We start from the raw sequence: 27,983 nt of genomic DNA, 5'->3' as shown, positions 1-27,983 counted from the left end.
AGGGATTATTATTTGTTTTCTTTTCCATGCCCATGCTACAGGTAATCTGGAGCTGCAATCTGATTATTTGAAATTATATAAATGAATACTTTTTTCTTTGTGTTTTGGGCCAAATACCACAACAGCAGACCTAATGGGCATATAACTTAATATGTAACAAAAGGATCATCACAAATAATAAGCAAAAGTCTGCTCAAAAAAAATTCTATGTGAATTTTGTAACTTCTCTACACACACGATTTTAAACAATTCAATTCAAATCATACACTATTATTAATAATCATTTAGATCAAAATAGCATAGAAAAGAGGTCAAATGCTTTTAAACAGTAAAATAACACAATGAATTCTTAAACCCTAATTCCTTCTTCATTGCAGTCTTTAGCATAAAAATATGAATATCACAAAAAGCTACATTTTAATATGATATCACAAAAGTATTAAAGCTAAAACCAATCTAAAATTAGGGGATCAATTTAGAAGTTAATACACAGCAAATGCTAAAACTTAAGGACACGGATCCTACCATAGCTGCATATTATGCCACATTTCTAACAACACAAAATTCCATCTTGAAGTATAGATATTTCAGGTTAGCAGGAAATTGTCTGATTCTTGGGAGTGTCCACTGAGATCTAACATCACTCTCTCTAGTTGTGTGTCTACTGATTTTGTAGAAAAAGGGAGAATAAATACATGTATTATATGGTCAGAAGCTAATGGTTCTTAACCTATTGTTGATCTGTTTTGAGAATTTGAGGGGCTCATTTTATAACAAAAATAGATCTAAATGGAAAACAGTAACACTAAATACATTTAGTGTTTTATAACTAAATAGGTCAGGAATACAAAATGTTTTAGTATAAAAAATATGTCTTAGTATGAATACCATGCCAAACACAGAAAGAGTAACTACAAGTCTGACCCAGTGATATTAAATGCAAGTCTGATTAGTTTGTTAGGTTCTGGCCTATATGGTCCTTTCTGGCTAAGTCCTCATATTATGACAAATTAGATATTTTATTGAAAAATTTTGCCCTCAGGTTAGGATCCTCCTTATTAAATTCTAAGTGGAAAAAAACACATTCATTATAGAAGTATGGCTTTGTTTCCCAATAAAACATGATTTCCTTTTGCTAACTAAAAGAAATACTTCTTGGATTACAGTCATAAATGCAGGTTTTATGACCACAGATCCCCTGCTTCTAAATGAAATATGTCTGAAATATTTAATTTTTATATTTTAGTAACAGTGAATTCATCAGCATATGTACCTTTTCTTTATGTTTGTAGCACATTTTCAATGTTTTTAAAATTAAATGATTGACAACTGTTTTTTTACTTTTCTCTTTTCAGTGCAAAGCTTTTGCCCTGTGGAAAGACCATGAAAGGCAGCTTACTCTGGGGGAAGCGAGGTGGATTGTCATTTACATCTGTCAGTGTGATGTTCACCGTGGTGGTCCCTGATAAGCCTCCCATCTGGCCGCCCATGTCTTTGGCCTGGATTACCACTTGATATTGCTCCCTGTTTTCTCTGTTCATGTTTGGTAAAGCAGTCCTGATGATACCTTGAAGAAAACACGAAAACTTATGTTATCCTTGTGAAAATCTCAACTAGTAATTGCCTAAGACCACAAATTATACATCTAGTGATTTTGGAAAGACAAAGTATGTTTTTGCTATTAATTTTATTGTCTAGAAATTGCAAAAGTGATTCAATGTACATATTTTACCATTTGTGTAGTTTTTCTATTACTTAAAGAAGGCCATTCGTTCTATATAGTGACTTAAACCCATAGGTAAAAAAAAATCATAAAAACAGTTATATTTCCATCAGCTCACTCAATCATCCAACTTTGAATTCTTTAATCTTTAAGTGTGGCATCATTACTCTTCTGTAAGTATGACTGTTGATGTTTTGTTCTTATTTTCCCACCTTTTTTCTACTTTTAGAGATCATAAAGACTTAAATTAACAAACACCGATTCATGATTCCTGACCTGTTTCAGGCTCCACAGAGAAATATGGCTGCCCTTGAAGTATGCTGTAAATAACTCTGGCACTGTTTCCATAGGAAGGGTCATCGGCATCTGTAGCTGTGACTTGCACCACGGAAGTACCTGAAGTATCCAAATTCAGCTTAGTTCTGCACAGTACCAGAAGGAGGAGCAAAAGCACTGGTTTTCATGGAAGACTTGAATGATTTTTTGGCTTTAATAATGACCTCTTAAAGAAATATTTATATATAACTGACATGGAAATCGTATTCATGGTGTTATTACAGGAAAACTGTGAATTCAGCTACATATTTATTTAGCCAACAGGTATATTTTCATGCATGCATGGATAATGCTACAATGTATCCGATTATAATAAATGCAGTTACTTTACAAATGCCAAGGTCTGATACTCAAATTCATTTTCACATAATAGATTTGTTTAGTGTAAAGGGCATATCTGATCACAAAGGAGTAGGTGTGCTCCTCTTTCCTTCTCTCCACTAATTAACTATAAAAATAATTAACATCTGCTCTAGAATACAATTTTATGAATAGATTAAATTCTAAATTTAGAAACAATCCAAGATGATCCCAAGTTCCATGAACTATTAAAAGCTATTTAATAAAGTTCAAGAAATATAAAAGGGCTTTATAATGAAGCAATTGCCAAAGTCCTTGGGATTTAGTGAGTAAATATTAAATAATAATCCCAGAACAATGCTTTTGAGAAATGCAGAGTTGAAAATGTGCTGTTACAACTGTTAAAAGTATCAGAATTATTTCATTGGTTTATATGACTTCTCCCACATTTGAGAAATAAATCTATTCTACTAAGTCTAAATATGTATCTCCAAAAAAATGTTACCATTGTTTCCTGATATTTATTTCTTGTCATTCTCTATTTAATAAAAAAAAAAATAAAGCAGTCTGAACTTTCTTTGCTTACAAATACAACTTTCATTTATTTCCAGTGAAAAAGGAAATTCCATTATCTTGAATGTTCTACTTACAGCTTTTTCATGCCTTCTGTCTTACAGGTTCTACACACTAAACTTTTAATTCTGTATCAGTATGTGATTGTGGAATTTCAACTGGTTTATTTGAATAACAGATTTATACCAGCAGAGCTTTACATATAATGATATAATTAAAAGATATTTTAAAATACTTAATTTGAAAGTCTCAGATAATCTAAACAATTTCGCCTTTTGTATTATCTAGACAATCCAGACAAAGTTGTTAGACAAATTATAACTACAGTATGTATGCAAAGACTACATCTGTAGTGTTCTGAATGTGCTTTTAATATATTTGGGGTCAGAATTTTACTCAGCAGTTATACAAATCTGTGTGACAAAGACACTATGTTTTCACAGTTTTCTACTGAAGTTCAATGATATTTTCTTAGGTTTTTGAGGGAAGTCTCTACTTATTTGTAAAGATTTACAAATCCACAGCATGTAAGAAATGATTAATCTTTTTTTTTTTCTGACTCATTTTCAACATGAGGAAATTATTCTTAGGAGGGAATCAAAGAAGATGTCAATTCACTGATCTTAGTATCTTAAGAGTTTCTTGATAATTATTTTTTATACTTTTTGCATACCATGATAACTCTTATAAATGAACTTACCTACAACGGACATTTCTGGAACACTAGCTGTATAAATTTCTTCTGGGAACGTTGGCTCATTGTCATTGATATCATGGATTTTGATCACAAACTCAGACTCTGGTTCCACTGGTCTCAAAGTTCTTCTGTTAATAGCTTGTGCACGCAGAGTATAAAAGGCCTTTTCTTCCCTATCAATTCTTCTTGTGGCATGAATGTCACCTGTTTTTTCATCAATAATAAAAAGAGTACCTGCTCCGTCTCCAGATAAAATATATTTGAGTGATCCATCTCCTTTATCTTGGTCTGAATGAAGCTAGGGGAAATAAAAAAGAGCACATCCATGATAATGTCTAAAGGTACATAATGCTGAAAGAATTCAAAGTCTCTCACGTCCCATCACTGAATAATGGGGTCAGTTATCTTAGTTCCTGAAATGAGAGTTGAATAAGTATGAACACACTCATCTATATATTTTAAACAATAAGACTAGCCTTTCACATACCAGTGTGATTTTACTCTAAATGGAAAAAAGTAATAAAAATAAACCAAACATAGTTCCCCTCTTTGCTTTGCTTAGTAAATAACCATTTTCATAGGCAATTAACTCCTGACAAAGACATATGTCATCAGTCTTGACATGCTTGTGTAAACATTACTGCTCTCATCTATTTCTGTGGGTGGAAAATTCTTTTACTCCCACATTTTGAGGAAATTCTTATAAACTTATTATTTGTTATTGCATTTCCACTGGAGAATTAGTGATGTCTTAACTATAAGACAGGCGAAGTTGTAAGAGACATAGCTCCTATGTTAGAAACACTATGTATTATTTTTTGGTTCACAAATGTACACACACACACAAAGATTGCCCCACAGATATTTTTGAGACTCAGGGAAAGAGTACAAATAGGTGTCTATATTTTAAAATTAATAAATCAAGTTAATAAATTACACAATAAAGTATGCTCTATATAGGTTCCTACCTTGTCAAATTTATCTTCTTAATAACGTCAAACAAGTTTTGTGCAGGAAAAAGGCATTACAAAGCATGTCTGTTTCTTACCCTTGGCCTATGCCGACAACACTAATCTTCCAGAATTCACTTGTCATGTCAAAGAGCTTTGCAGGCATTCATGTGGACATCTCAGTCCAGTGTGTCACCCATACCAATGCAAATGCTACCCAGGATTCCATGTCTTCATGGGCAAATCCCATCTATGTTGTATTTTAACAGATGCCCACTGTGACTGCCCCCAGGGTTAAGGATGCATGTAACAGTGGGTAAGACTGGCCTGTGGGTGACTGACCTGAAGGAGGGAGACTCCTTGGACCGAGAAGCAAGCTCCGGGATGTCTGGACAGGGAATAATGGGTCCCAAATACCTTAAGTATGATCTGGAAATTGCTGTGTAGGTCCCAGCTGTGAATATCTCCTGCTCTCCATGGAATTCTTACCCTGAATGATGGGGTTTAGGTGTGGGGGGTGCAGAGCACGGCTTTGTAAAATACGAAGACTGTTAGGTTTTTCTTTCATTGTGCCATCCAACCAATAAACATTTTCTATGCTGGGATCATAGTTTGATAATTTGGAATAAGAGATTATAGTTTTAAAATTTTTATTTTTTTTAATCAGATAAGAAATACGAAAACAACGTGTAGATTTTCTCACTTCTATAAGGCATGTATTATAAGTTAGACATCATGGCAAACATTTTTTTAAGAATTCATGTAAAATGTAGTCATAAATCAGCATAAACACACTGATGTATAACCTAGAAAATTAAAAATTGGAGACAATATCCTTCAATTATGCAAAAAATTACAGAATTAGATATTTATCTAAATAAGGTTTGGTATTTTGCTTTAGATTATTTACATCAACAGACACTTTCATCTAATTGCATATAGAAATATCAGACTGATTACTCTCTATTTAAAGTAGAATTTTATTTCTTTATTTGAAAGTTTTTCTTTTTTGGAGCTTACGTCAATGAACTTGGCTGCAAAACATTTTTATATAAACATGAAACTGTTTAAAATAAATATATATTAGAAACACACCCATGACTAATATGTTGTATTACTGGTTATTGTTGGTTCTATAAAAGCAATCTACTCTTTAGTTAGTGGTTTTTAATAATTAGCATTAAGCCATCAAATTTGGATGAAACTCAGCTTTTTTGATTTCTGGACAAATAACCCATTATTACAGATATAATGGGGAAAAAACTCCAAATGGATACGTACTTTAAAGAAAAAGAGAAGTCAGGTAACAAATAGCTTTTCGCTGCATTTTTAGCTATTCATAAACAACAAGGTAAGGTTGAGAAACTCAAGAACTATGTGCTTTTAGCTAAAAAGCTCTCAGAAGTAACATATGATGGTGTTGTCCAGGGAACCACTCTCAAAAAGTCACAAGATTGATGCTTTTTAGTAATTGAAAATACACATAGTTGCCAGGAAACTTTCCAATTACATGAATGTGCAACTGTGGCAATTTTCCAAAATGGCAGATATAAGCATTGCATATTTCTTATTCTGTCTGGGAATCAAAATAATTCAAGAAAAGATTATTGATATTATCAATCATTTGATCAGATAATTGTGCTTTGCAGTAAACAATTGTGACTTTTATTGTCTAGTCACTAAACAAATTTAATTGAGAAATATTTGTTTACTCTCATAAGAATCAAGTACTTCTAAAAGTAAATCAACAATTCCATTCCAGTGCTACGGAAAATTCAAACGCTGTGTGTCATATAAATTCACAGGACATCTCCAAAACTAGCCCACAGCAATATGTGAGGCTTTCCTACAGCATATAACACTTAAACTACCAGATAAAGAATGAGTAGAGGTTTAAACTTGGGAATTTTTTTGCATTTTACCAATTGTACAAAACACTAGATGAATACAGAATGTAGATTTGGAGTGTGGAAGAATATATAGCAAGATGGGAATCATTAAGACCAGTTCTGCTATTCTAATCAGTTAGACTTGAAAAAAAATTGTTAGAATGGTGAGATCTTAATTATTATAAAGTTCTGTTTTGGAATATGAATCACAGCAGGATTTTTATCTGCACTTACACGACAGAAAGAAAACATTACATTTTGTAATTGGACCCCATACTGCAGAATTCTCCATTGGATTAGAATCATGGAACTTTACATCAAAAACTAGGGATGTACTGTATGGTGACTAATATAATAAAAAAATATTATTTAACAAAAAAAGAAAATTGAACATGGTAGAATGAAATCAGAGAGATGAGGGTTAAAAGCTGGACTGTAATTTGGGGAATCAGAAATGAGTATTAAGGAGGGCACGTGTTGTGATGAGCACTGGGTGTTATACACAACTATGAAAGGATTTCTACTTCCTTATAATTAAGAGAAACAAATTAGACCTATGCGTTTATAAGTCTTGGTCTTAAGAAGCCAGACTTATAATGCATTTTTCTTAAACCATGAGAGCTTGCGTAAAATTAAAAAAAAAAAAAAAGTAACTTCTTATCTTACAGAACACTAATATTAGAATAAGGGGCCCAAATGATCACATTTGGGGGCCTACTATTGGCCTGTGTTTATTGAAGTATGATTTAAATAAACATGTTTCGGAACTGGACAAGTAAAGAAACTGCAACAGATATTCACTGTAAGGCAGAGAGATGTATTTCTAGATCCCCAGAGACCTTGAAACCATGGCTGAAACCCTCACAAGACAAGAGCTAACTCATATCATAGCAAGTATACTGATGTTACTGATTTTTCAACAGTTACAGAAGAGACCAGTGGACAAAATTCTCGAATTATAGTCTCCTGCTTAAGTGTCCTCTCTTCTCTTTAAGTTGTTCTTTATTATCTTAACTATCTCTTCTTTTGTATATTTTTCCTATCCTTATCCTGGTATAATGTCTCTGTTCCTCACTCCTTGTGTGTATGATAAAATTTTATTTCACATTCTGACTCATTTACTAAATAAAGATCAGACCAGGGTTAGTTAGCCCTTACAGCATTAGCTTTCTCATTACTCTTCTCTTTTTTTATTTGGATGTTAGGTATCAATACTTGGATTTATTAAATATTTGATTGAACAAAATCAGTTGTTCATGTCACCGAGAAATACAATTACAGATCACGTGCCAAATAACTTACAGCGTCCACTTTGAAATAACCTTCATATTGATTTGACCTTGTGCTATTTTATTATGTGAGACATTAAGTTTTCTTTAAACATAGAAAAAAATGTCAGATTATTGTGGCTTTAGTTCCTCAGTAACACCTGTTCTCCTGTGTGAAACATTTGTGCCACAAATCTTTAAGAAGAATTTTATGTTAATACTGACCTTTTCTTTCCTTGAGGAAAGCCTATTAAAAATTCACAACCTACTGTGTTCCTTGTAAATTCACAAGCAGATAAAGGACATGGCAAGATACATGACAATTAATGAAAATAGAACAACTGGTCTTGTGCTGCACATTTAAAAGTCATTTTCCTATTATTTAACTTTTCTATTTAGATCTGGTTAATTATATAACCCATTTGCTTGTATTGAATAGCTTGCTTAATAATTAAAACTAAACAATCCATTGATTTTAAAGAAATACTCTAACCACAGATTATTTAACGAAAGCCTGTTAATTTTAAATGTGGCAGGTTTCTGATAATTTTACGTTTCATGTAAAGTGTCATCTTAAGATTTGTCTAAAACAAAGTTTGTAACCTAAAAGGGGTCTCTCAGCTTATCTAGTTTAAGGACACCTTTTTTTTTTTTTTTTTAAGAGGAAGAAACTGAGATATGATCAGTTGGTTTTTTGTGGGGTTTTTTTTGTTGTTGTTGTTGTTGTTTGTTTTTTTGTCTTTTTATGACACAGAAGTTAAATTAAAAGTTACACCTCAGGACAGCAGCTATGTTGGTGGAATCTTTATCTCTTAATATCAGTTCACTTTTATTTTTCAGTTCCTCACATTAAGTAAAGAAATATTATTTTTAAAAAAGCAATCAAAGTATCTATCTATAAAGTACAGGGAATTTAAATAATTTATTACCAAAAGAATAACTGATAAAAGATTTTACCTTATATTTTCACCCTTGGCCGAAGGAAATGAAGAACAAGTTTTAAAAAGTGAAAAACCCTATCGTCAGTACTGCCAAGACAACTCTGATCGCTACTAGTTCAGAGCAATCTATACTGCTGTGTGAGACTCTTTCTCATTCAGAATATTGATACCTTTCTGAATACTGGTAACTGTTGGTACTTGGTTCCATTTCAAAAACTGGAAAAAGGCAGCAGAGAAAATTTGAATTATGTTTATAAAATTATATTAGAATTATATTCATAACAGTTAGACTAGGCCTTTTTTTAAGATTGTTTTTATTCATTTGAGAGAGACAAAGAAGAGCAGGAGCAGGGGTGAGGGGCAGAGAGAGAGGGAGAAGCAGACTCCCCACTGAGCAGGGAGCCCAAGGCGGGGCTCGTTCCCAGGACCCTGGGATCACGACCTGAGCTGAAGACAGACAATGCCAACTGAACCACCCAGGTGCCCCTAGACTATCTCTTTGAAGGATAAGTTTTGATAAGTAAGTCACAAGGTCTATGACATTCACTAGGAGTTTAACAATTTCTCGTGTGTGTGTGCATTAACTTAAACATATCAGAAACTATTGAATGGATTTTCTAATGTACAGTGATAATTTTATGCCTGTTGTTCTTTCAAACAGCCAATATATTCTATATTTGTTTAAAAGAATCCAGAATGTGGCAAATATGCTGTGCTATTCTGGCATCATCATCATTAGCATTTTGCTCTAATTGCTCTTGTGAGTAATATAATATCAAATGGAAAATAAGACATCGAATCAAATACTTCAAATCTGTATCCAATAAAAAAATAGTAATAAAGATGGGCTAGCATCAGAAAACAGCTGAAAGCATGTTAAAGCAAGTAAACACAGTCTGGTGAGAAATAAATACATAGTTACTCATTTTGTTGAGAATGGGTAAGAAAAGGGGAGAGGAGTGGCAAATCTTGAACTGGAGGATGTGAAGCTTGCAGATTGAGACTGGGCATTATTTTAATATTAATGATGCAGAAAAATATAGCCAATTTTTATGAATCCCAGTGAAATGATTTTTCTTTCAAAAATAGAAGTGGAGGGGTGCCTGGGTGGCACAGCAGTTAAGCGTCTGCCTTCGGCCGCAGGGCGTGATCCCGGCGTTCTGGGATCGAGCCCCATGTCAGGCTCCTCTGCTAGGAGCCTGCTTCTTCCTCTCCCACTCCCCCTGCTTGTGTTCCCTCTCTCGCTGGCTGTCTCTCTCTGTCAAATAAATAAATAAAATCTTTAAAAAAAAAATAGAAGTGGAAAGGAGAAATTAAACGTATCAATGAAATGGATTGTAAAAACAATTATGATCATTTTAAAATACCCCAAATATATGATTTAGATTGGTAAATACCTTTCTGACCAATCTTATTCTGGGACCAGAGGCAAGCATAGGAGGATTAAATGATGGATGGATAATGATGTCTGCTTATCTTTGGGTCTGGTAAAAAAAAAAAAAAAAGAGTGGTTTATTTTCCACATTTGAGAGGGTTCTTTAGAGAATGTCCTCCAAGAGGAAAATCCCCATTGGGGTCTAGATTCAATAACTAGAGATTTCTTTTTCCATTTGGTCTTCCAAGAGTACAGCCTGTTGAAAGTTGTGTGGGGTTGCTGCTGTTGTTGCTTTGTTATTTTTACTTATGGACCAACTAACTGGTTGTCTAATCTGGAATCATCCCGTAGTTTGGGGGCACTCTTTGAAACCATCAGAAATTACTTGAGACCCTGCAACAGGTCAGATTTCTTTGCAGAGAGTGTTGTAAAATTCAAGAAGGCATCAGTTAGAACTGCTGCTAACTCACATCTTGAAGTGTTTCCACTTGGGTGCATTGCTTTGCTAGTATGGTAAAAATATCAACATTACACTGAAGGGATTTATGTAAGTTCTCCATAGACATAGTTTTACAGGATATTATCTGCTTTAAGACTTTAAATGATATGTATAATACACAGTAGTCATATTCTTTCTGATGTATTAGCTTATCCTTTCTAAAGAGAGTTATTGGGGAAATATTTCAGAGGAGGTTCATATTCCTTTAGAAGCCTGGCATCTTCCTTCCTACAGTTTTGAAAATCACTAAATTATGCAAAGTATCCCCTTGTGGTGTGAAAATGACAACGGACATTTTACACCTCATTTTTCTCTGAAACTTGGAGAAGTCTTCTTAAGCATCTTATATTTATAATGTAGGAATATATGTAAATACAAGTCTAAATAGTTGTTAAGGAAATGCAAAATAATTAAAACTAAGAGATTTTTCATTTTCAATCAATAAGGTGAAGAGAAATTAGAGAAGAATTAATAAAGGACGATCACTTCTTTTCTATGGGCTACATGGGCAGCTGAGAACCCTTCCTCCCTCCTCTGAAAATAGGAGGTGTAAAAGGAAGGAAAGGGTTAGGGATAGCTATTCATCGAAGAAATTTATTTAAATATGCATTTCTTCAACTGGATTGAACTCATGTAAATCGAAGGAAATGATGAGAATTCTAAGTGTGATATTTTAGGACTTAGAAATTTTGGAGATTTTGCTACAGTGGCAATATTTGAAGCTGTTGGGTTTCTAAGACTTGTAAAGGTGCTTTCATCTTGAAAGCTACAGAGTAACAAGTATATGATTGGATGCCCAAAGGAGAAGGACCAGGAAGCTGCCTGCTGTCTCTAGGAACTACGGTCAAGAAAAATGAAAAGGGGTTTGGATCTTTACACGCATTGGATTTTTTGAAGCAGTGGCTTAAATGAGAATCTAAAAAGGGCTATGAACGCTATCTTATAAAAGAAATTACATAAATGTATGTGTGTGTGTGTGTGTGTGTGTGTGTGTGTGTAAAGTACAAAAACAATGTTATACATAGTATCAAAGTATAAATATCCCCTGAAATATGGTCACAGACCACTAAGTTAGAAAATCCTATTCTAGGTCAACTTTCTATGTTTTTCCACACACAGAAAAAGGACTTGAGAAATCAGGATAGATGTTCTCTTCAGGAAAGGATATTGCTCACTTGATTGAAAGACCGTTCATTACATTTTCTTCAAATGACGAAACCTAGTTCCCAGACAATATCATGCTTCCATAACTTGTTTCCTTCCCCACTTCTTTGACTCATAGTCATTTCAAATTCCTTTGTAAGGATAATTAACCTCTTTTTCCTTTGTGCTCCAATTATAATTTGTGTGTATTTGTAGAAATTTTCAACTATTATTTTTACATAAGTATTTATGGAACTAAATAGACTACAAATATATTTACTTTGAGGATAAGAACCAAGTTTCTATTCTTTTGGACTCTTAACATTTCACAGAACATTACACATAATTATTTATTTGAGGAAGGAAATGAACATCAGCACCAAATGCCACAGGCATGAGGAATAAAGAGTTCATTTTGTACTACTCTCTTGGAAAGGCTGAATATTCTGAATGGAGTGCAATGGAAGTAGAAGTCAGTAATGAAAACTCCACATTATAAGTGCATGTCAAGAAAATCTTATTCTTTATATTGAGAAAGATTGGAGCTGTAAGCTAGTAGAAATTCCTGCTAACTATGAGATCGGATCAGTCATGTAAGATATATACATAGATTACCAGGAGACAAATTTAAGTTTTTCAGTGAAGAACCAGGGATGGAAATGCAAAAACCGAATTTGTCTCTGAAGCTGTATGGTAAGACATTGTAAACATCTGTAATTTATCTTAAAAGTAGGATAAGGCAGTTAGGTAATACTAGCAGGACAATATTCCCACTGACAACATATAGAACAACCAGTTAAATTACCAAGAAAACAGATTGCCAAGGTCAAGTTGCCGTGTAAACAAGAACTGAATGGACTAAAACTTGGGAGGACAGAATGGTAGAAAAGTGAACTGGGGACTGGCAGCTGCTTTTTCCCTGTGGGAATTTGCCCATTCTGAGCTGGACTTGGAGGTAAAAATCTGTGATTGTCCAAAGAGGATATCTTGGGGTAAGAAGAAAACAGAAAAGATTTTAGAGTTCCTGTGATAATGGAGTAAAGTTATTGGAGAAATGAAGGTCCTCAAATGCCTTCCCATAAGACATTTGTTGAATTATGTGTCTTTAGATGGCTAAAGGTCCAGGTTGAGAACCTCTGAAAGCCAGAATATAGTTGTCCACATTCCTAGAGACTTGAGGTTCTTAGACTTGAAAGGAAAAACAATAGCAAATAGGTGAAGGTCTCCCAGGGAAAGTCAAATTGAACCCGAGGAAAGGCAGGAGTTTTTCATTTAGGGGCAGACAGTAATTCTCAGTTCCTCAACAGGCTAAAAGTATAGGCTTGATTAAACAGGGAGAAAAGAAAGCAGGACATGCATTGTTTTTCATGCAAAGCTTCACTGGCAAAACACAGCTTATTCTCCTGGAGATTTCTGTCAATTGTTGAAGCAGCTTCAAGCAAATGACTAATTTTTGAAGGGTAGACCTGTGGAATTTTGTGGCAGAAGAGACAGGAACCACTCTTACTTGAAGGGCTCACCCTCTCAGAAAAGGAAAAAGAGGGGCGCCTGGGTGGTGCAGTCGTTAAGTGTCTGCCTTCGGCTCAGGGCGTGATCCCAGGGTTCTGGGATCGAGTCCCACATCAGGCTCCTCCGCTATGAGCCTGCTTCTTCCTCTCCCACTCCCCCTGCTTGTGTTCCCTCTCTCGCTGGCTGTCTCTCTCTGTCAAATAAATAAAATCTTAAAAAAAAAAAAGAAAGAAAAGGAAAAAGAACTGTAGTAGACACAGTCTTACCAAATGGCTATTCTAGCCTGATCTTCCTCAATCCCTGATTGAATTGTGGTAATGTATTAGTTAGGCTTCTCCAAAAAACAGAACCAAGAGATCTATACCTGTAAATCTCTTTCTTTCAATCTTATCTTTTCTATGCAGGGAGAGAATGATAAGGAATTGGCTCATGGGAATCTGAAAGCTAGAAAGTCTAACATCGCTAGGGAAGGACAGCAATCTCAGAGTGTAGGTCAGAGTTGATGTTGTAATCTTCAGTCACACCAGCAGGCTAGAAACTCAGGCAAGATTTCTATGTTACAGTTTTAAGTTTCTTTTTAAAATCTTCATTTTTTTACTCTTAAGGCCTTCAATTGATTGGATAAGGCCTGCCCATATCATGGAGAATAATTTGATCTAATTATAGTTTGCTGATTATAAAGGTTAATTGCATTTTAAAAATCACTTTCCTAGAAATGTCTAGACTAGTGTTTGACCAAACAACTGAGCATCATTTTTTAGTCAAGTTGATACATAAAATTAGTGATCACAGATGATAATCAAATAATCCAATAAACATAGAATTCCCAGTGAAAAATAATCTATTCTGGAGACTTTAAATTCTTTATACATAACATGTAATAAGAATAAAAAGTTATTCTATTTGCAAAAAGGCAAAATCCTATGGCTTAGGCAAGAGTAAAAGAATAGAAAGAGACTACAAATAACATATTTAGCAGACAAAATTGAAAGGTAATTATGTACCTTTGAAAATGAAAGGAAAAGATAGAAAAACATGAAAAATGCAAATGAAAAAGAATCAAAAGAGCGTTCTAAAATGAAAAATACAATGTCTGGCTTTCATAAATCAATAGAGAGTTTTTACAACAGATTGGGTATAGTAAAACACAAGATTAGTCTTTTAGAAGGTAAAAACAGATTGGGTATAGTAAAACACAAGATTAGTCTTTTAGAAGGTAAAAAGAGGTTGCCAACTTAGAGTTAGGTATATAGAAACTGAAATGCAGAGAGAAAATGTATGAGAAAAAATAGATAAGATCATTGGATGCTTGTGAAATCAAATCAAAAGTTGCAACACACATGAAATTGGATTCCCAGAAAGAGAGAGAAGAGAGAATGGAGCACAAATTATATTTGAAGGGAAAATGGGGAAGAATTTTTTAGAACTGGTATGAGATATTAACCAACAGGTACAGTAAGATCTGAGAAACTCCAAAGGGACAAATAAAACTAAAAGGAAACTAATCCCATTGCAGTCACATTTTTAAATTAAAACATAGAGAAAACTGAAAAAGTACTGAGGAAAAAAAAAGGATGCATTAACTTCAAAGCAGGAGTTTTAATCCTGATTGCTGGTTTCTCAATAGAAATGATGGAAGCCAAAACACATTGGAATGACATCTTAAAGCACTGACAGAAAATATAGCAACCTAAAATTCTACACTGTGCAAAAATAGGCTTCATAAGGAAAGTGAAATAAGTATGTTTTCAGACAAAAAACTAAGGGTATTTATCCCAATGGGCATTCAGTCAAAGGAATATAAAACCAAAGTTTTCAAGATGGAAGAAAATGATCTCAAATAAGATTTCTGAAGGGAATGAAAACACCAAAACTGTAATTATGTGGTAAATATAATGATTACTGAATTTACAAAGTAATAATAGTAATGTCTTTGGATGTAGAAATGGAGCACATTGACAACAACATAATAGAAATAAATAAGAGGGATAGAAGTTTAGAGTATTGTTTAGAATTGTGAAGTTTTAATATGCACATTTTTCTGAATGATTATTATACTTCAATACAAAGTTAGCATACTTTATTTTGATTTCTTCACACCTTCCATCTGACCCCTTCATGCATCATCAACTCCAGGCTTACAAATCTGGCTCTAATTCTCAAAGAAAATGGATGCCACCATAACTGGATATAAAGAAAAGCATAGAGAATAATAAACCAAACAAGTGAGTGCCAGGATTCCATAAATGTCAATATTTTGCCAAATTTATGTCAGTTCCTTTTTGCTTTAAGCAGAAAAAAATAATTAAAATAAACTGTAGTTCATACAATTGAAGGCTTCTCCGTCCTTTCGCTCCTTTCCTTATATCCTCACACATGCCACCACTCCGAGGAACCTTTTTTCTTCCATTATTTTATATGTTTACAGTTTGAGTAATAGTGCTTGGCCTCAGCAGAACGCTTCATTTCCACCCTCCCCACAAATCAACTCTTCTCATTTTAGTAAACTGCGTAATCATCAAGCCAGTTGTTCAAACTAAAAATTTAGGGGTCATTGATTTTCCTCCCAACTACTCTTTTATTCCATAAGCAAATCCTTTCTGACTTCAAAATCTATCTCCAATCGCGTCTCATTGCCTTCACACCTGCTATCCCAATAAAATCACCTTAACCTGTCATGACGTTTCCACACCGTCTCCCACCTCTATTCCAACCCTTTTGGGGTTACCACTCTCCACCCACTAGCCAGTGATTATTGAAAAATGCAGATTGATGCATACCACTACTCTGCCCCAAATTCAGCAATGTCTTCCCATTCCATTTAGAACACTAACCACCTCATCCTAATCCACAACATCCGTGATGGCGGAGCGGCTGCCTGTCATGTTGATCTCATCTCTTTCCATTCTCCCTTTAATGGAAGTACAACCTCTCCACTTGAAATGGAAGTACAGCCTCTCCACTTGAACTCATCCTGACCTTCCTGTTTCTTTACCATGTTAAGTTTATTTCTACCTCAGGCTTTTGCACTTGCTGTTGCTTTGAATGACACAGACTTCCTCACAAGTTTTATAGGCCATTCAGTTTATCTCCTGTGCATTCTTAATCTTTTTTCCTCTGTGTCTCTTGCACAGTGTGTCATATTCTTCTCAATCTGTAAGAATTATTTATATATGTGAATATTAGTAATTTGTTCTTACGCCATCACAAATGTCTTCTTCTAGTCTGTTTCTTTTAACACTGATTATAGTTTCTTTTGTCCCGGAAAATGTTTAATTTTAATGTAGTCAAATTTATCAGTCCTTCCTTCTATGGCAATTTTTTCTTGTACCTTACTCAAAAAATATTTTCCTAACTCAAAGTCATATATATGGCTTCATACAGTCTCTTTACTTTAAATATTTTAAAAGCTTTTCTTTGGACATTTAGCTCACTTTTACCATCTGAATGCTCTGTGTGTGTGTGTGTGTGTGTGTGTGTGTGCGGCACGCACGCGTACACAGTGTTAGCAACAGATCTGTTTTTCTCTAATAAGGATTTACAGTAGATTTCCACCAATGATTTTAATTCAAACTCCATCACCTAAAGTGATTCTACGTAACCACACGCATGTTTTTACTTATTTATTTTTACCATTGCTCCAACGAGAAGAGCCCCGCCGAGGGCATGCTGGACATGAAGCTACAGAGGGTTAACGCCTGCCGGCTGAAAGCCTTGGCTCCTTCGCTGCAGATCTGCACGGGGTTGCGGCTCACCTTCCTGCAGAAGTACAACCTCAACAACCCCGCTGAGCATGCGCAGCTGGACATGGTCAGGCCACGCCGGCCGGTGCAGGGCCTGATGGACGCCTGGGCTTCCCCTTCTCCTGGACCATGGATGGCGAGGCCCAGGAGGCAGAGCTGGGGAGCCCGAGAAGGCTCATGTCCACCTACGGACAAGTGGCAGGCCCGGAGATGGGCCGATGAGGGGCCAGGCCCTCTTCAGTCTCGGACTGAAGTCCGAACACAGGGATGACTCGCCCCTCCCTCTGCCAAGGCAGCAGCGTAGAGGCCTCTGGTGCAGCTCACCCCAGGTGACCCGTGGTTTCCCCCGTTTCCAGACGTGGGACACTGGACCCTCAAGGCCCCAGCCGGGGCTGCTAGTTAGGGCCTCACCCCTGCTGCTGAACATCATGGGCGAGCTGGCTGGCTTGGTTTTGGGCCCTTTACTAGCAGTGACTGGGAAGGGCCCCAGGCCCCTCCTCAGGTGTCCAAGCCCCTACTTTTCTAAGCACAAATGACCAATAGAGCTGATGCTTCACCGAAAAAAATTTCTTTTTTCTAGATAACCACAGATATTTTGTTCCATTTGTCTATCGGCACCATTATAGCCTAAGTACTTAAAAACACAACTCAATTTCCGAAGACTTACAGTGATTGATATCTGTTTAAATAAGTACCCTTTATTATCCACTTTTTAAAAATTGTCTTGGGATTCTTGGTCTTCACTATACATATTTTTGCATTAGCATGTTCCTTTCTATTAAAAATACAATACAAAACAAAAAACACAAAACCTTGCTAAATATTAGATTGGGATTGCAATTTCTAGGCTAAATTGGTGAGAGTATAATCTTAAACGTAAGAACACTTCCTATCCTCAAATATTGTTATCTCCATACATTAAGGACATATTGATGCCCTTCAGTATAATTTTACATTTTGTTTTGACATTTAGTTCATTTTTACCATCTGAATTCATGAGACTTCTTTTTAGGTTTCCAGACACTGTTCTATCAAGTGGGATCATTTTATGTGCTTTTTAAACTAATGTAGTTGCTTCTACTGTTATTTTGAATTATAGTAATTTGAAGAAAATTCATTATATATGCAGCTCAACATCAATCAAATATAATCAATATGCTTTCTACCAAACCCTATTTCATAATTTTCTTGTTTTTCCTATAATTTGATCTCACCATCTCTCTGTATCTTTAGTATTTTTTTCTATTATCATATTGCTGATCATTCTTTACTTTTATGAGTATTTTTCCATGCATTAGTTTCAACCTTTCTTTGCTAATATAATTACAGTCTACTCTTTAAACACAATTGATTTGAGGTCAATTCCTCTAGCCCCATGATGATTAATTTTACTTTCCAATGTATTATCTTTGTTATCACTCATACTTTTTCTTTTCCTCACATATAGTATTTGCCAAAATCCTTAGTTTTCTGTGTGTGTGTTTTCCTTTAATTCGACCACAAACTCTTCCACAACTGTGTGAATTTCCTCTCAAGCTGCTGAGGCTAAAACAGTTTTCATCTTTCTGAAGACAATCTCCCAGAGCCCCTGCCATGTTCCAAAAGGGGCTGTTTGAGATTCACTTTTTTTACATCTGTCCTCAGATCTTTCTTCACCAGAATCATTTGCCTCTCCAGTCTCTAGTATGTGTCCCTCTTTTTTGTTGTTGTTACTATATGATTTTGAGGTGACATCCAAATACTGAATGTACATGTATTTTTCTTGAGAATATGAAATATACTACTCCATCATCTTCTTATTAGTATTATTGCTGTTAAGAAATCTGAAGTCTAGCAGCACCTGGGTGGCTTAAGTTGGTTAAGCATCTGCGTTCAGCTCAGGTCATGATCTTGGGGTCCTGGGATCAACCCCACATGGGGCTCCTTGTTNNGCAGGGAGTCTGCTTCTACCTCTGCCTCTCCCCCCCCCCCACTTGTTTTCTCTCTCTCTCTAATAAAAAAGAAAATAAAATCTAAAGAAAAAAAAAGAAAGAGAGAGAAATCTGAAGTCTTTCTGATGTCTGATCTTTGTATAAGACCCAGGGGTTTATTTTTCTCCAGAAACCTGTAAAATCTGATGTTTGTCTAGATTTCTGAAAATGCATGGTATTGTTCTTTGGTGTTTGTATATTTTTATCAAAATTGCAGGATTCTCACCAAGTGCTTTCATTCTGCTTTCTCTGTTCTGGGACATTCCAATAAATTTTTCACTGAAAACCCCCTTCACTCCATTTTCCCTGTTCTGGAACTCCTATTATTCAGATATTGTCTGCATTGTTTTTCCTTTTAATTTTATTGTGACTCAGCTCTGATTTTCCAACTTGAGGTCTTATTGCTTTACTTTCTAGGTTCTGTTCCTAATATTTTTCTCCATGCCACCTATTGAGATTTTTATAGTTGATATGATATCTTTATATTTCAAAGACAACTTTTTTCTATGTGAATTCACTTTTAAAAATTATATACATGTAGCACGTAACATTTTCCACTGGTGGTTGCAGCAATATTTCTAGCCTGTATCCCCTTCTGATAACTTGCCACTGCCTAATCAAGAAAAATAGCTCCACGCTCCTCTTTGGAATCCCCGTCAAACAGCAGAGTCTAATTCCTTTCCCCTTGAATCTCTTGTAATGAACACAGTGTAGCTAAGATAATGCATAATTTTCTAGGCTGTGTCAGAAAAAGTGGGGGGAAAAAACTGAAAAAGTTACTGCCTTCTGAGATGTAACACCTGGACTATGGTCCTGAGCCACTGTGTAAGAATCCAGTTGTGAAGCTATCAGGCTCTAAGGAATCCCAGCCACACATGGAGAAATCACAGGGAGAAGCACAGAGACAGAGACAGGCAAAGAGACAGAGAAACTGACAGAGACAGGAACCATGGCAAATAATAAGATTACTGTTATGCCAAGTCATTACATTTTGGGGTGCTGGGCAGCAATGGCTGACCATAGAGTAATCTTTTGTTTTTTTAGTGTAACATATATGCACTTATATGCATTAACATTGTATTATATATACAATACACTATGAACATATGTTAATCTTAAATACATGTAGAGTTTGTTTTTATGAGTTTTTCCGTATATATTCTCTAATTCTTTGAATTGGTTTTTGTATTTTTTTTCACTATGATGTATAATTAACACCTTTCTTCAAATGTCTTGATCAATAGTTTAACTAGATATATAATGTTATGTCCGAAACAATTTTTTCCTCAGAAAATTTTTGAAATTTCCCATTTTAATTTAACACCCATTTTTGCTGTTGAAAAGTCTAGTTAGAATCTGATTTTTATTTGATTATTGTAAAAAAAAAAAGGATATTCTGGATATGTTTAATCCAAAGTTCTTGTCCTCATGGTTTTAAAATCTCATAATAATAGTTCCAGAAATTAAGTGCCTTCATTTCAACCCTTTATGGAGTACTTTCAATTTAATCACTGATGTTTGACCTGAGCTTTGGGGGAAAAATATGCTGTTTAATATTTGATTATCTCTGCATTTTCTGATCTTTATTCTCGTTCTCTTTCTCTCTCTGTTCTTTTTCTCTCTCTCGCCTTTACCTCTTCCTCTTTTTCTAGGTTTATAATAGCTAATTAGATCTTCTGGATTTATCCTTGACTGTTTTATCCATGTCATCCCCTTTTAAAATTTGCTTTATTATTGGAAATAAAATTTGTTTTAAATGATTCTTTTTACAAAAATGTCCTACATTTTCCCCATTCTCTAAGAAGATACAATTTAATTATTCTAAAATTCTTAACTGTTCCCCAACTTATTTCTTGTTCCCCCAGAGAGTGATGCTCTATTTAGTAAAGGAGGTACTTCTTTTTTTGTGCTACAGGACTTCCTAAAGTGTTAGTGACATTTTGTTATTCTTCTACATTTGTGTAAAAGGTTCATTAGAGGCTTAAATGACTTTTCTCCTTCCTTAGAAGCCGGACCGTTAAATGAGCAAGAGGACAACGTGCTGTCCAAATACGGTCATCAAGGAGCAGAGCAGCTCCTAGCAATGCTTGGTAGCAGCTGCTAGGTGAGCTTGCCAGGCTTCCATAGATTTGGCTGCTTAAGACAAACTGAGCCCAACAGACTTAGACAGTTTATTACTCTAAGCAGAGCAGGCTGGCTAAACTTATGTCTGTACTGGTTTCCCTTGCTCCCCAATTCCTAAGGGGGCAATGCAAAATCACACAGTGGGTCTGAATCACAGCTGAAAGACACTGAGCCAGGAAATCCCTAAGGGAATTTCTAGCATTACCTTTATTTCCCTGGAAAAAGCAAATCTTTACTGGGAAGAGAGACAGAGAGTTTTTTACCTGCTATTCTGAAATACCACTGGAGAATCAGTTATTTTTATTTGTACTATTTGTAATCTAAACAAATTGGCTGTCAATACCTAGAAGTGAAGAAATGTAAGAGATTTATGAAAAATTGTCTTCCAACAAGGGTAGAATATGTCTATTGGGATTGAGAACTTCAAAATAAATTGTGCAAATGGGAAACATGAAATGAAGTTCCCACCGCCACTACCATGCACAAATACTGGGTATTAGTAATACCCACTTTAGAGCCATAATCACTTCTAGGAAGATACTGATTGAATGTTTTCCTTATGCTGTTAGTAGAGGTAGGAGGAGGGGCAGTAGGAAGGAAAAGCCAATTAATGCAGCTGACTGTTGAGGAGGAATTAAACTAAATAACCAATGAGTCCAAATTAAAGTTGAAAATAATACTTCCATCTCAGCTTTCTTTTCTACCACTCCCATTAAATCTTTACTTCTGTTCTGGTGTGTGGTGTACCCATCACTGTGACCCACTCCACTTTTAGTTTCCCATAAAGTCTTCATAATTTTTGGTCAGCTGTTGCTATTCCCTCTGTTTCTAATCTGTACATATCTTTTCATTTTCTTCTTTTTTAGGTGAGAAAGGAAACAACCAAGAGTGACTAGGTTGCCATTGTATTGGGTCAAATTGAAACTGTAGGCTCTCATTACTCTATACATAAGTGTGGTTTAAATTACATTATTAAATAAAATATAATAAATTCATTAAATAATAATTACTATAATGTACTATATAATAAAATAAAATATAACAGGTTGTGAAGGTTGTGTTAATTTTAATTTTTGTGCTGTAGAATATCCAGATTTCTAGCATATTTAAAATCTGTAAAATGTTTCCCTCTGCTCATTTGTTTTGTTTCTTAAATTCCACATATGAATGAAATCATATGGTATTTGTCTTTCTCTGACTTATTTCTCTTAGCATAATACTCTCTAGTCCATCCATGTTGTTGCAAATGGAAAGATTTCATTCCTTTTTATGGCTGAATAATATTCCATTATATATATATACCACTTCTTTTTCTATTCATCAGTCGATGGACAGTTGGGCTGTTTCTATAGTTTGGTTATTATAGATAGTGCTGTTATAAACATTGGGGTACATGGATCCCTTTGAATTAGTTTTTTGTACTCTTTGGGTAAATAATTAGTAGTGCAAGAGAGGCAAACCAAGAAACAGACTCTTAACTATAGAGAACAAACTGATGGTTACCAGAGAGGAGGTGGGTCAGGGATAGGTTAAATAGGTGATGGGGATTAAGGAGTGCACTTGTTATGATGAGCACAGAGTGATGTATGAATGCACTGAATTACTATACCATATGCTTGAAACTAATATAACACTGTAAGTTAACTAACTGGAATTAAAATAAAAACTTAAAAAAATAAATAAAGTCTATAAAATGTAGTTATTGTCTAGGATTAGTGAGCTCAATAGGCCTTCTTTATAAGGTTTAATTAAAATCATTAAGTCAAAGCTCCATTCTTACTGAAAAATCTATTAATGGTTCTTTTACCTCTAATGATTAAACAAAATTTTTGATTGAACTAACCATTAAGCTGTAATTTCTTGGATGACTTTTTAAATTTAATGACTAGAAAACTATAAAGAATAGATTTAAAATATTAATAAAATTTAATAAAATATTTAATACATCTCTATTAAAAAGCAGTCAACTGGTCTAGAATAGAGACCAATTTATGACAGTATATAGGACAGCCTGTAACAGTGGAAATTAAATGAGCATAATTTATTCTTCTTATTACACACTGATGACTATTACACATTCACTTGTGTTCTAGAGTTGTTCACAAATTTATTTTTACATGTATTTTCATTCATTTGAAATGATTTAAAACCAAATTGATAAATTTTAATCACAATTTTTTTCACGTTTCTTCTATATAAATCATAACTATAAACTATAACTTAAGGTATTCTTTTCAAGTTTGTTGGACCACCTCATTTCCTTTGCCTAAATTCTATAAAAAATGTTAATGTGTGTTTGGTGGCAATGTGGTGGTAGGGGGGTTGATGGATTTCTGTTGTTAGTACTGTATTCTACAACTCTGAACAGAGCTAAAAGTGGGGTTATTAAAACCTGTCTCTTTTTTATCTTGTAATTACTTTAGTATCTGTTTTTAGTAAAATAGAACCTCTTGCTGGCTGGAAAAAAGGGTTCAATATATTTCCATATAATTTCATGCTTAATTTCAACTGGGATCCTCTCCACATAAAAATAAAGATAACACACCATTAACATTCCATAGCTTAATTTCATTTTTCATCTAAGTTGTTTGCTTGCATCCTTTAGTCATTAGTCGAAGAAAAAGAAAATGAAATGAATTTCCAGTCAGTTGAAGAAGAAGAGGAGGAGGCGGAGGAGGAGGAAGAAAAAGGAGGAAGAAGGAGGGAGGAGGAGGGAGAAGGAGGAGGAGGAGGAGGAGGAGGAGGAGGAGGAGGAGGAAGAAGCCTGAGGTTGCCAATAGGTATCTCTGTCCATAAGAACAGCCTATTTAGAAGCTGGTGATGTTCCAACAAAACTCTGTCTACTGAATTTAACAATCAGTTTAAAATTGGCATAGTCATGAAACAAAATAAGATGAATGGAAGGGATTGAAGATGTAACTAATGATGCATATCAGTTTTCTCAAGCAAGAATTGAATGTAATTGTTTTTAACTCCTTTGAGAAATCATGACAGAAATTTTGTATTTTTCTTAAAATGTTTAATACCCACAGAATTCAATTTTTTTGAAACAAGATGCAAAGTATAAGAATACTTTTGTGCCTATTATGATTTTATGAAATATTAAACAAAATAAGCATAGGAAAAAAGACAAAATGTATGCTTTAAATTGAGAATAATAAAATAAGGATATTTTAAAACCAAGACCATTAAAGTGTTGAAAATCTGTAAGACTTTCAGTAAGTAATGCTGAGAATTACTATGTTTTGGGGCAAATTTTCTGTAACTGAACTTGCTTAAAACAATGCTAGTATATTTTATCACCTCAGAACATTTGGTTATACAGAAATTACATATAGAATTTAGATAACTATCATTCTTTGGTAGTTCATTATAAACTATGATTGGGATTCTGAATTTTCTGAAACATTCATAGTTTCAAATATTCTTCTAAACTATTATTTATGTTTAGCAAGCAAGGTCACTATGACAAAAAATATATAAGAAAATAAGTAAAGTAATAAAATCAATTGGGATGAAAATTTTAAAAATCCTAATTAGTCTAGAGAACTAATTTGGAATACTACATTTTTTTATTTTAGAGGCCACACTTTATATTGAAAACTGTTCAGTCCTCAAAAGGAGTAAGTGTATATTTTAAGAGATATTAAAATTCATGACCCTTCTCAGGGTATGCTTTTGAGATTGAACAAAGAAAATAGCCAAAGTCAAGGAATGAAGATGTCAGCAGAGAAATACAAAGAGAAAAAGGAACAGAGAAGAAAAAGTCAAAGAAAAATTATAAGAAGGGGTATCCAGATTATTATAATTTAGATCAGTTTGGTTCAACATACACTTACAAGTATATACACTGTGTTAGAATTCGGGGTTCAATAATGGAGAAGTCTTCATTTTTACCCTGCTCTGATCTGCCAGTATGAAATGTAATGTATCATATTAGTTATTGAAATATTTTACATTAATGTGTTTTAAGATTTGGTGTCGTTTTGCATATGACTAATCCTATCTCATTCAGTGTCCTGATTTTTTTTTAAATTTTTTTAGTGATTTTTTTTTTTTTTTTTTTTGTATCCTATCCTTTAAAACAAACATTTTGCTTAGGGTGGCTTAGTGGGGAGGGGACAGGGAGAAGAGAGTTCTCTGTAGTATGAATTATTTCTTTTAACTGATCTCTTTAGACAGTTATTCCCATAAAAACATTCACTTGATTCCCTATTTGGTTTTATTAGTGCACACAAATAAACATCCTGTTAGGAAATAGATATCAAAGGAATTATTCTCCCCTTGTTTAACAGAAATAAACAGATAAAGAAAATAGGCTGTGGTTATTTTACTCTTTAAGCAAATCATTCTACCAACTCTCTTTAGCCAAGTTGCATATCACAGCCAACTTTAGTAATGAATGGACATCTGTTGAAATTTATTATTTGGCTCTGACATTTTTTAGCTGTATATCTGCATATACAGATTTATATCTAGGCACATAAAAGAAACATTCTTAACAAATTACTTTTTTTTAACCAATGAATGCATAGTTATAATACGCATAAATTGACCCTAGATCAATATTCAATCACCAACACTTCCTTTACACATTTCACTACTAGACTGATTTACACTGCAGTACTCTATCTTGAGTAGTATGTTTATTGGAAGAGAAAATTCAAAATTCCTGGTTGACTGAAAATATGTCATGGGCAAGGAAGAGAAAAACAATCTGTTTTAATACAAGAAAATCTGTGGTGAAAACATTACCAAAAATGGATACATCTGACAATGAAACAAGTTACAACAGTAATTAATAGGTTTTAAAGAAGAAGACAAAAAAATTAGTTGCAAAAGGACACTTTGAGAACATAGATCCAATTTCCTAAGACAGAAATGTTACAATCTAGTTTAACATCACTATTCGAAAAACAAAGTTTGAAAACTTTCATTTGGAACTATTTAACTGATTAAAGTGGAAAAAAATTCAGTTTATTTAATAGGCCAGATTTCAGCTGTAGTACTGTTTTAGGCCAGAGAATAAATTAAATGTGTGATTATACTTCCCATGTTTTAAAGTGTGATTTTTAAATATATTTTGCTACTTTCATGTCATTGCTCTTAAATGACTTACCAGTTTTCATTAATATATCTCCAAGTTGTGTATATCTGTTTGTTTCTTTACTTAACATTTTTTTATGACTTTCCCTTAGCAAGCCATGATTCCAGCTGCTCAGCTAAAAGCAAGATTTTCTTGAGGATGCCTGGCTGGCTCAGTTGGTGGACATTGCAACTCTTGATCTTGGGGGTGTTATTATTTCCTTTAAAAATATGAAAACTACACTCTAGGAGATCAGATCATGTTTTCAAGGAATCTTGGCTGCTAATGTGCATTGAAGTTGAAACTCAAAGTTCTTTTGTCTATTAATAGTTGTCAATATTTTAAGAGTAAAGCAATTTCAGGTTGAATATTTTATGCCTATAAACTTTTATATTCAATAAAAACCTTATCCACAAAAATAAAATAAAGTGTTTTCTCTGTGATGTTTTACATAATTTACCAATATGCTAATATACTATAGTTAAATAATCCAAGTTTCCTGGTAATATAGCACTACATTTGAATTCGAGATATATAATTTTCTAGCTAAATAAGGAGCTTTAATACTTAGCATCTCTAAGCTTTAGTTTCTGCTTGGTAAAGTAGAATAGCAATCCTTGTGTTGCAAAGTGCTGTGTAAATTATAGTATTGAAAGTGCCCAGCAATAACTGGCATACACTATGCCCCCAATAAATAGTAACTAGTATTATTTATATCATTTAATGTTTAAATTTATAGATAATAAAATATATGAATGAAACAGAATATGTATGGAATTTGATAGCAGAAATATCCAGGGATTTAACATAAATTTCATACTATTTAGTATTAACTTCATAAATACATGTTTATATTTGGTATAAATTTGCATTTATTTCATAATCAAATTTATTTCTTCACAATAAATAGACTTCTGGTTTTCAGTTCAGCCTATGAAAATCTTAGACGTTCCCTCCATCTTAACTAGAAGTAAAAAGCTGAACAGATTGAAGAATCAACAGCTCTTCTTGGGTCCCTAAGAGAGGGAAAGACACAGGGCAAACTACTGCCCTCAAGATTAGAGTCAGAAAGGCAATCACAAGGACTCAGCTTAACAAATCAGAGATTCATGAGCTGAAACCAACACAGGAATCTTTGCCAGAGTAGGGACACCTAAACTATAATTATGAATTGATGGAAGTACAGTGAAGACCACTCTGAGTTAAAAACACCAAGAGGACTTAGTTAAAGCGGTTCCTATACAATACTGTGAGATTTACCTCCAGGAGCTTGAGCAGGTTTCCACCGTAAATATGTGAGAAAAGTTCTCTCTGGCTTCCAGCAGAGGGAGCAGAAAGGGAACCATTTTGAAATATGCCAGAGAACTGCATTCTTCTTAACAAGGCCTGCCCTCAGGGGAAACTAGTTGACAAGAGCCTAACCTGCTGGGGTATTAACAGAACCTAACTGTCCTTGGAAAGGGAAATACCCAACTCTAACCTTCCACTTGGGAGAGTTTAATCACTCAACTCCAGGATCCCAGGATCGTCCAGCCATTCTGACCACCTAAGTGGTGGAGAAAAAAACCTGAGAAACATTTGTAAGGTTCACAGTCCAGAGGTACAGGATCACTTATAGAGCGCTTCCTTTCCCCTCACACATCATCATCACTTTAACAAAGGACTATTTATCCAGTAAATCAGGTCCAGCTATCAAGAAAAAAAAAAAAAGATAAAAGCATACTAAAAGGCAAAAAACAAACAAACAAACAAAAAACTAACAAAACCACCATTTGAAGAGACAGAGCAGGCATCAGAACCAGACATATTAGTGATGTAAGAATTATCAAAATGAGGATTTAGAACAGCGATGATTAA

The 27,983-nt window shown here is 34.3% G+C and overlaps 1 protein-coding gene across 2 annotated transcripts in view; it reads right to left on the bottom strand.

Annotated features, from left to right (window-relative positions):
• Positions 1-27,983, bottom strand: part of LOC103664871 (cadherin-10) — a 110,890-nt gene that overhangs the window by 47,575 nt on the left and 35,332 nt on the right. For both annotated transcript variants that reach the window (XM_040630525.1, XM_040630526.1), the window contains exons 2-4: positions 3,633-3,927; positions 2,000-2,119; positions 1,400-1,567 (exon numbers count right to left, since the gene is read on the bottom strand). In XM_040630525.1, coding sequence (XP_040486459.1) covers positions 1,400-1,567; positions 2,000-2,119; positions 3,633-3,927 — 583 coding nt within the window. The remainder of the gene's footprint in view (positions 1-1,399; positions 1,568-1,999; positions 2,120-3,632; positions 3,928-27,983) is intronic.

Source organism: Ursus maritimus, unplaced genomic scaffold (assembly GCF_017311325.1).
Source record: "Ursus maritimus isolate PB19 unplaced genomic scaffold, ASM1731132v1 scaffold_15, whole genome shotgun sequence".
NCBI lineage: Eukaryota > Metazoa > Chordata > Mammalia > Carnivora > Ursidae > Ursus > Ursus maritimus.
Note: the sequence above shows the minus strand (reverse complement) of the source record. Positions and strands in the feature narration are given on the sequence as shown.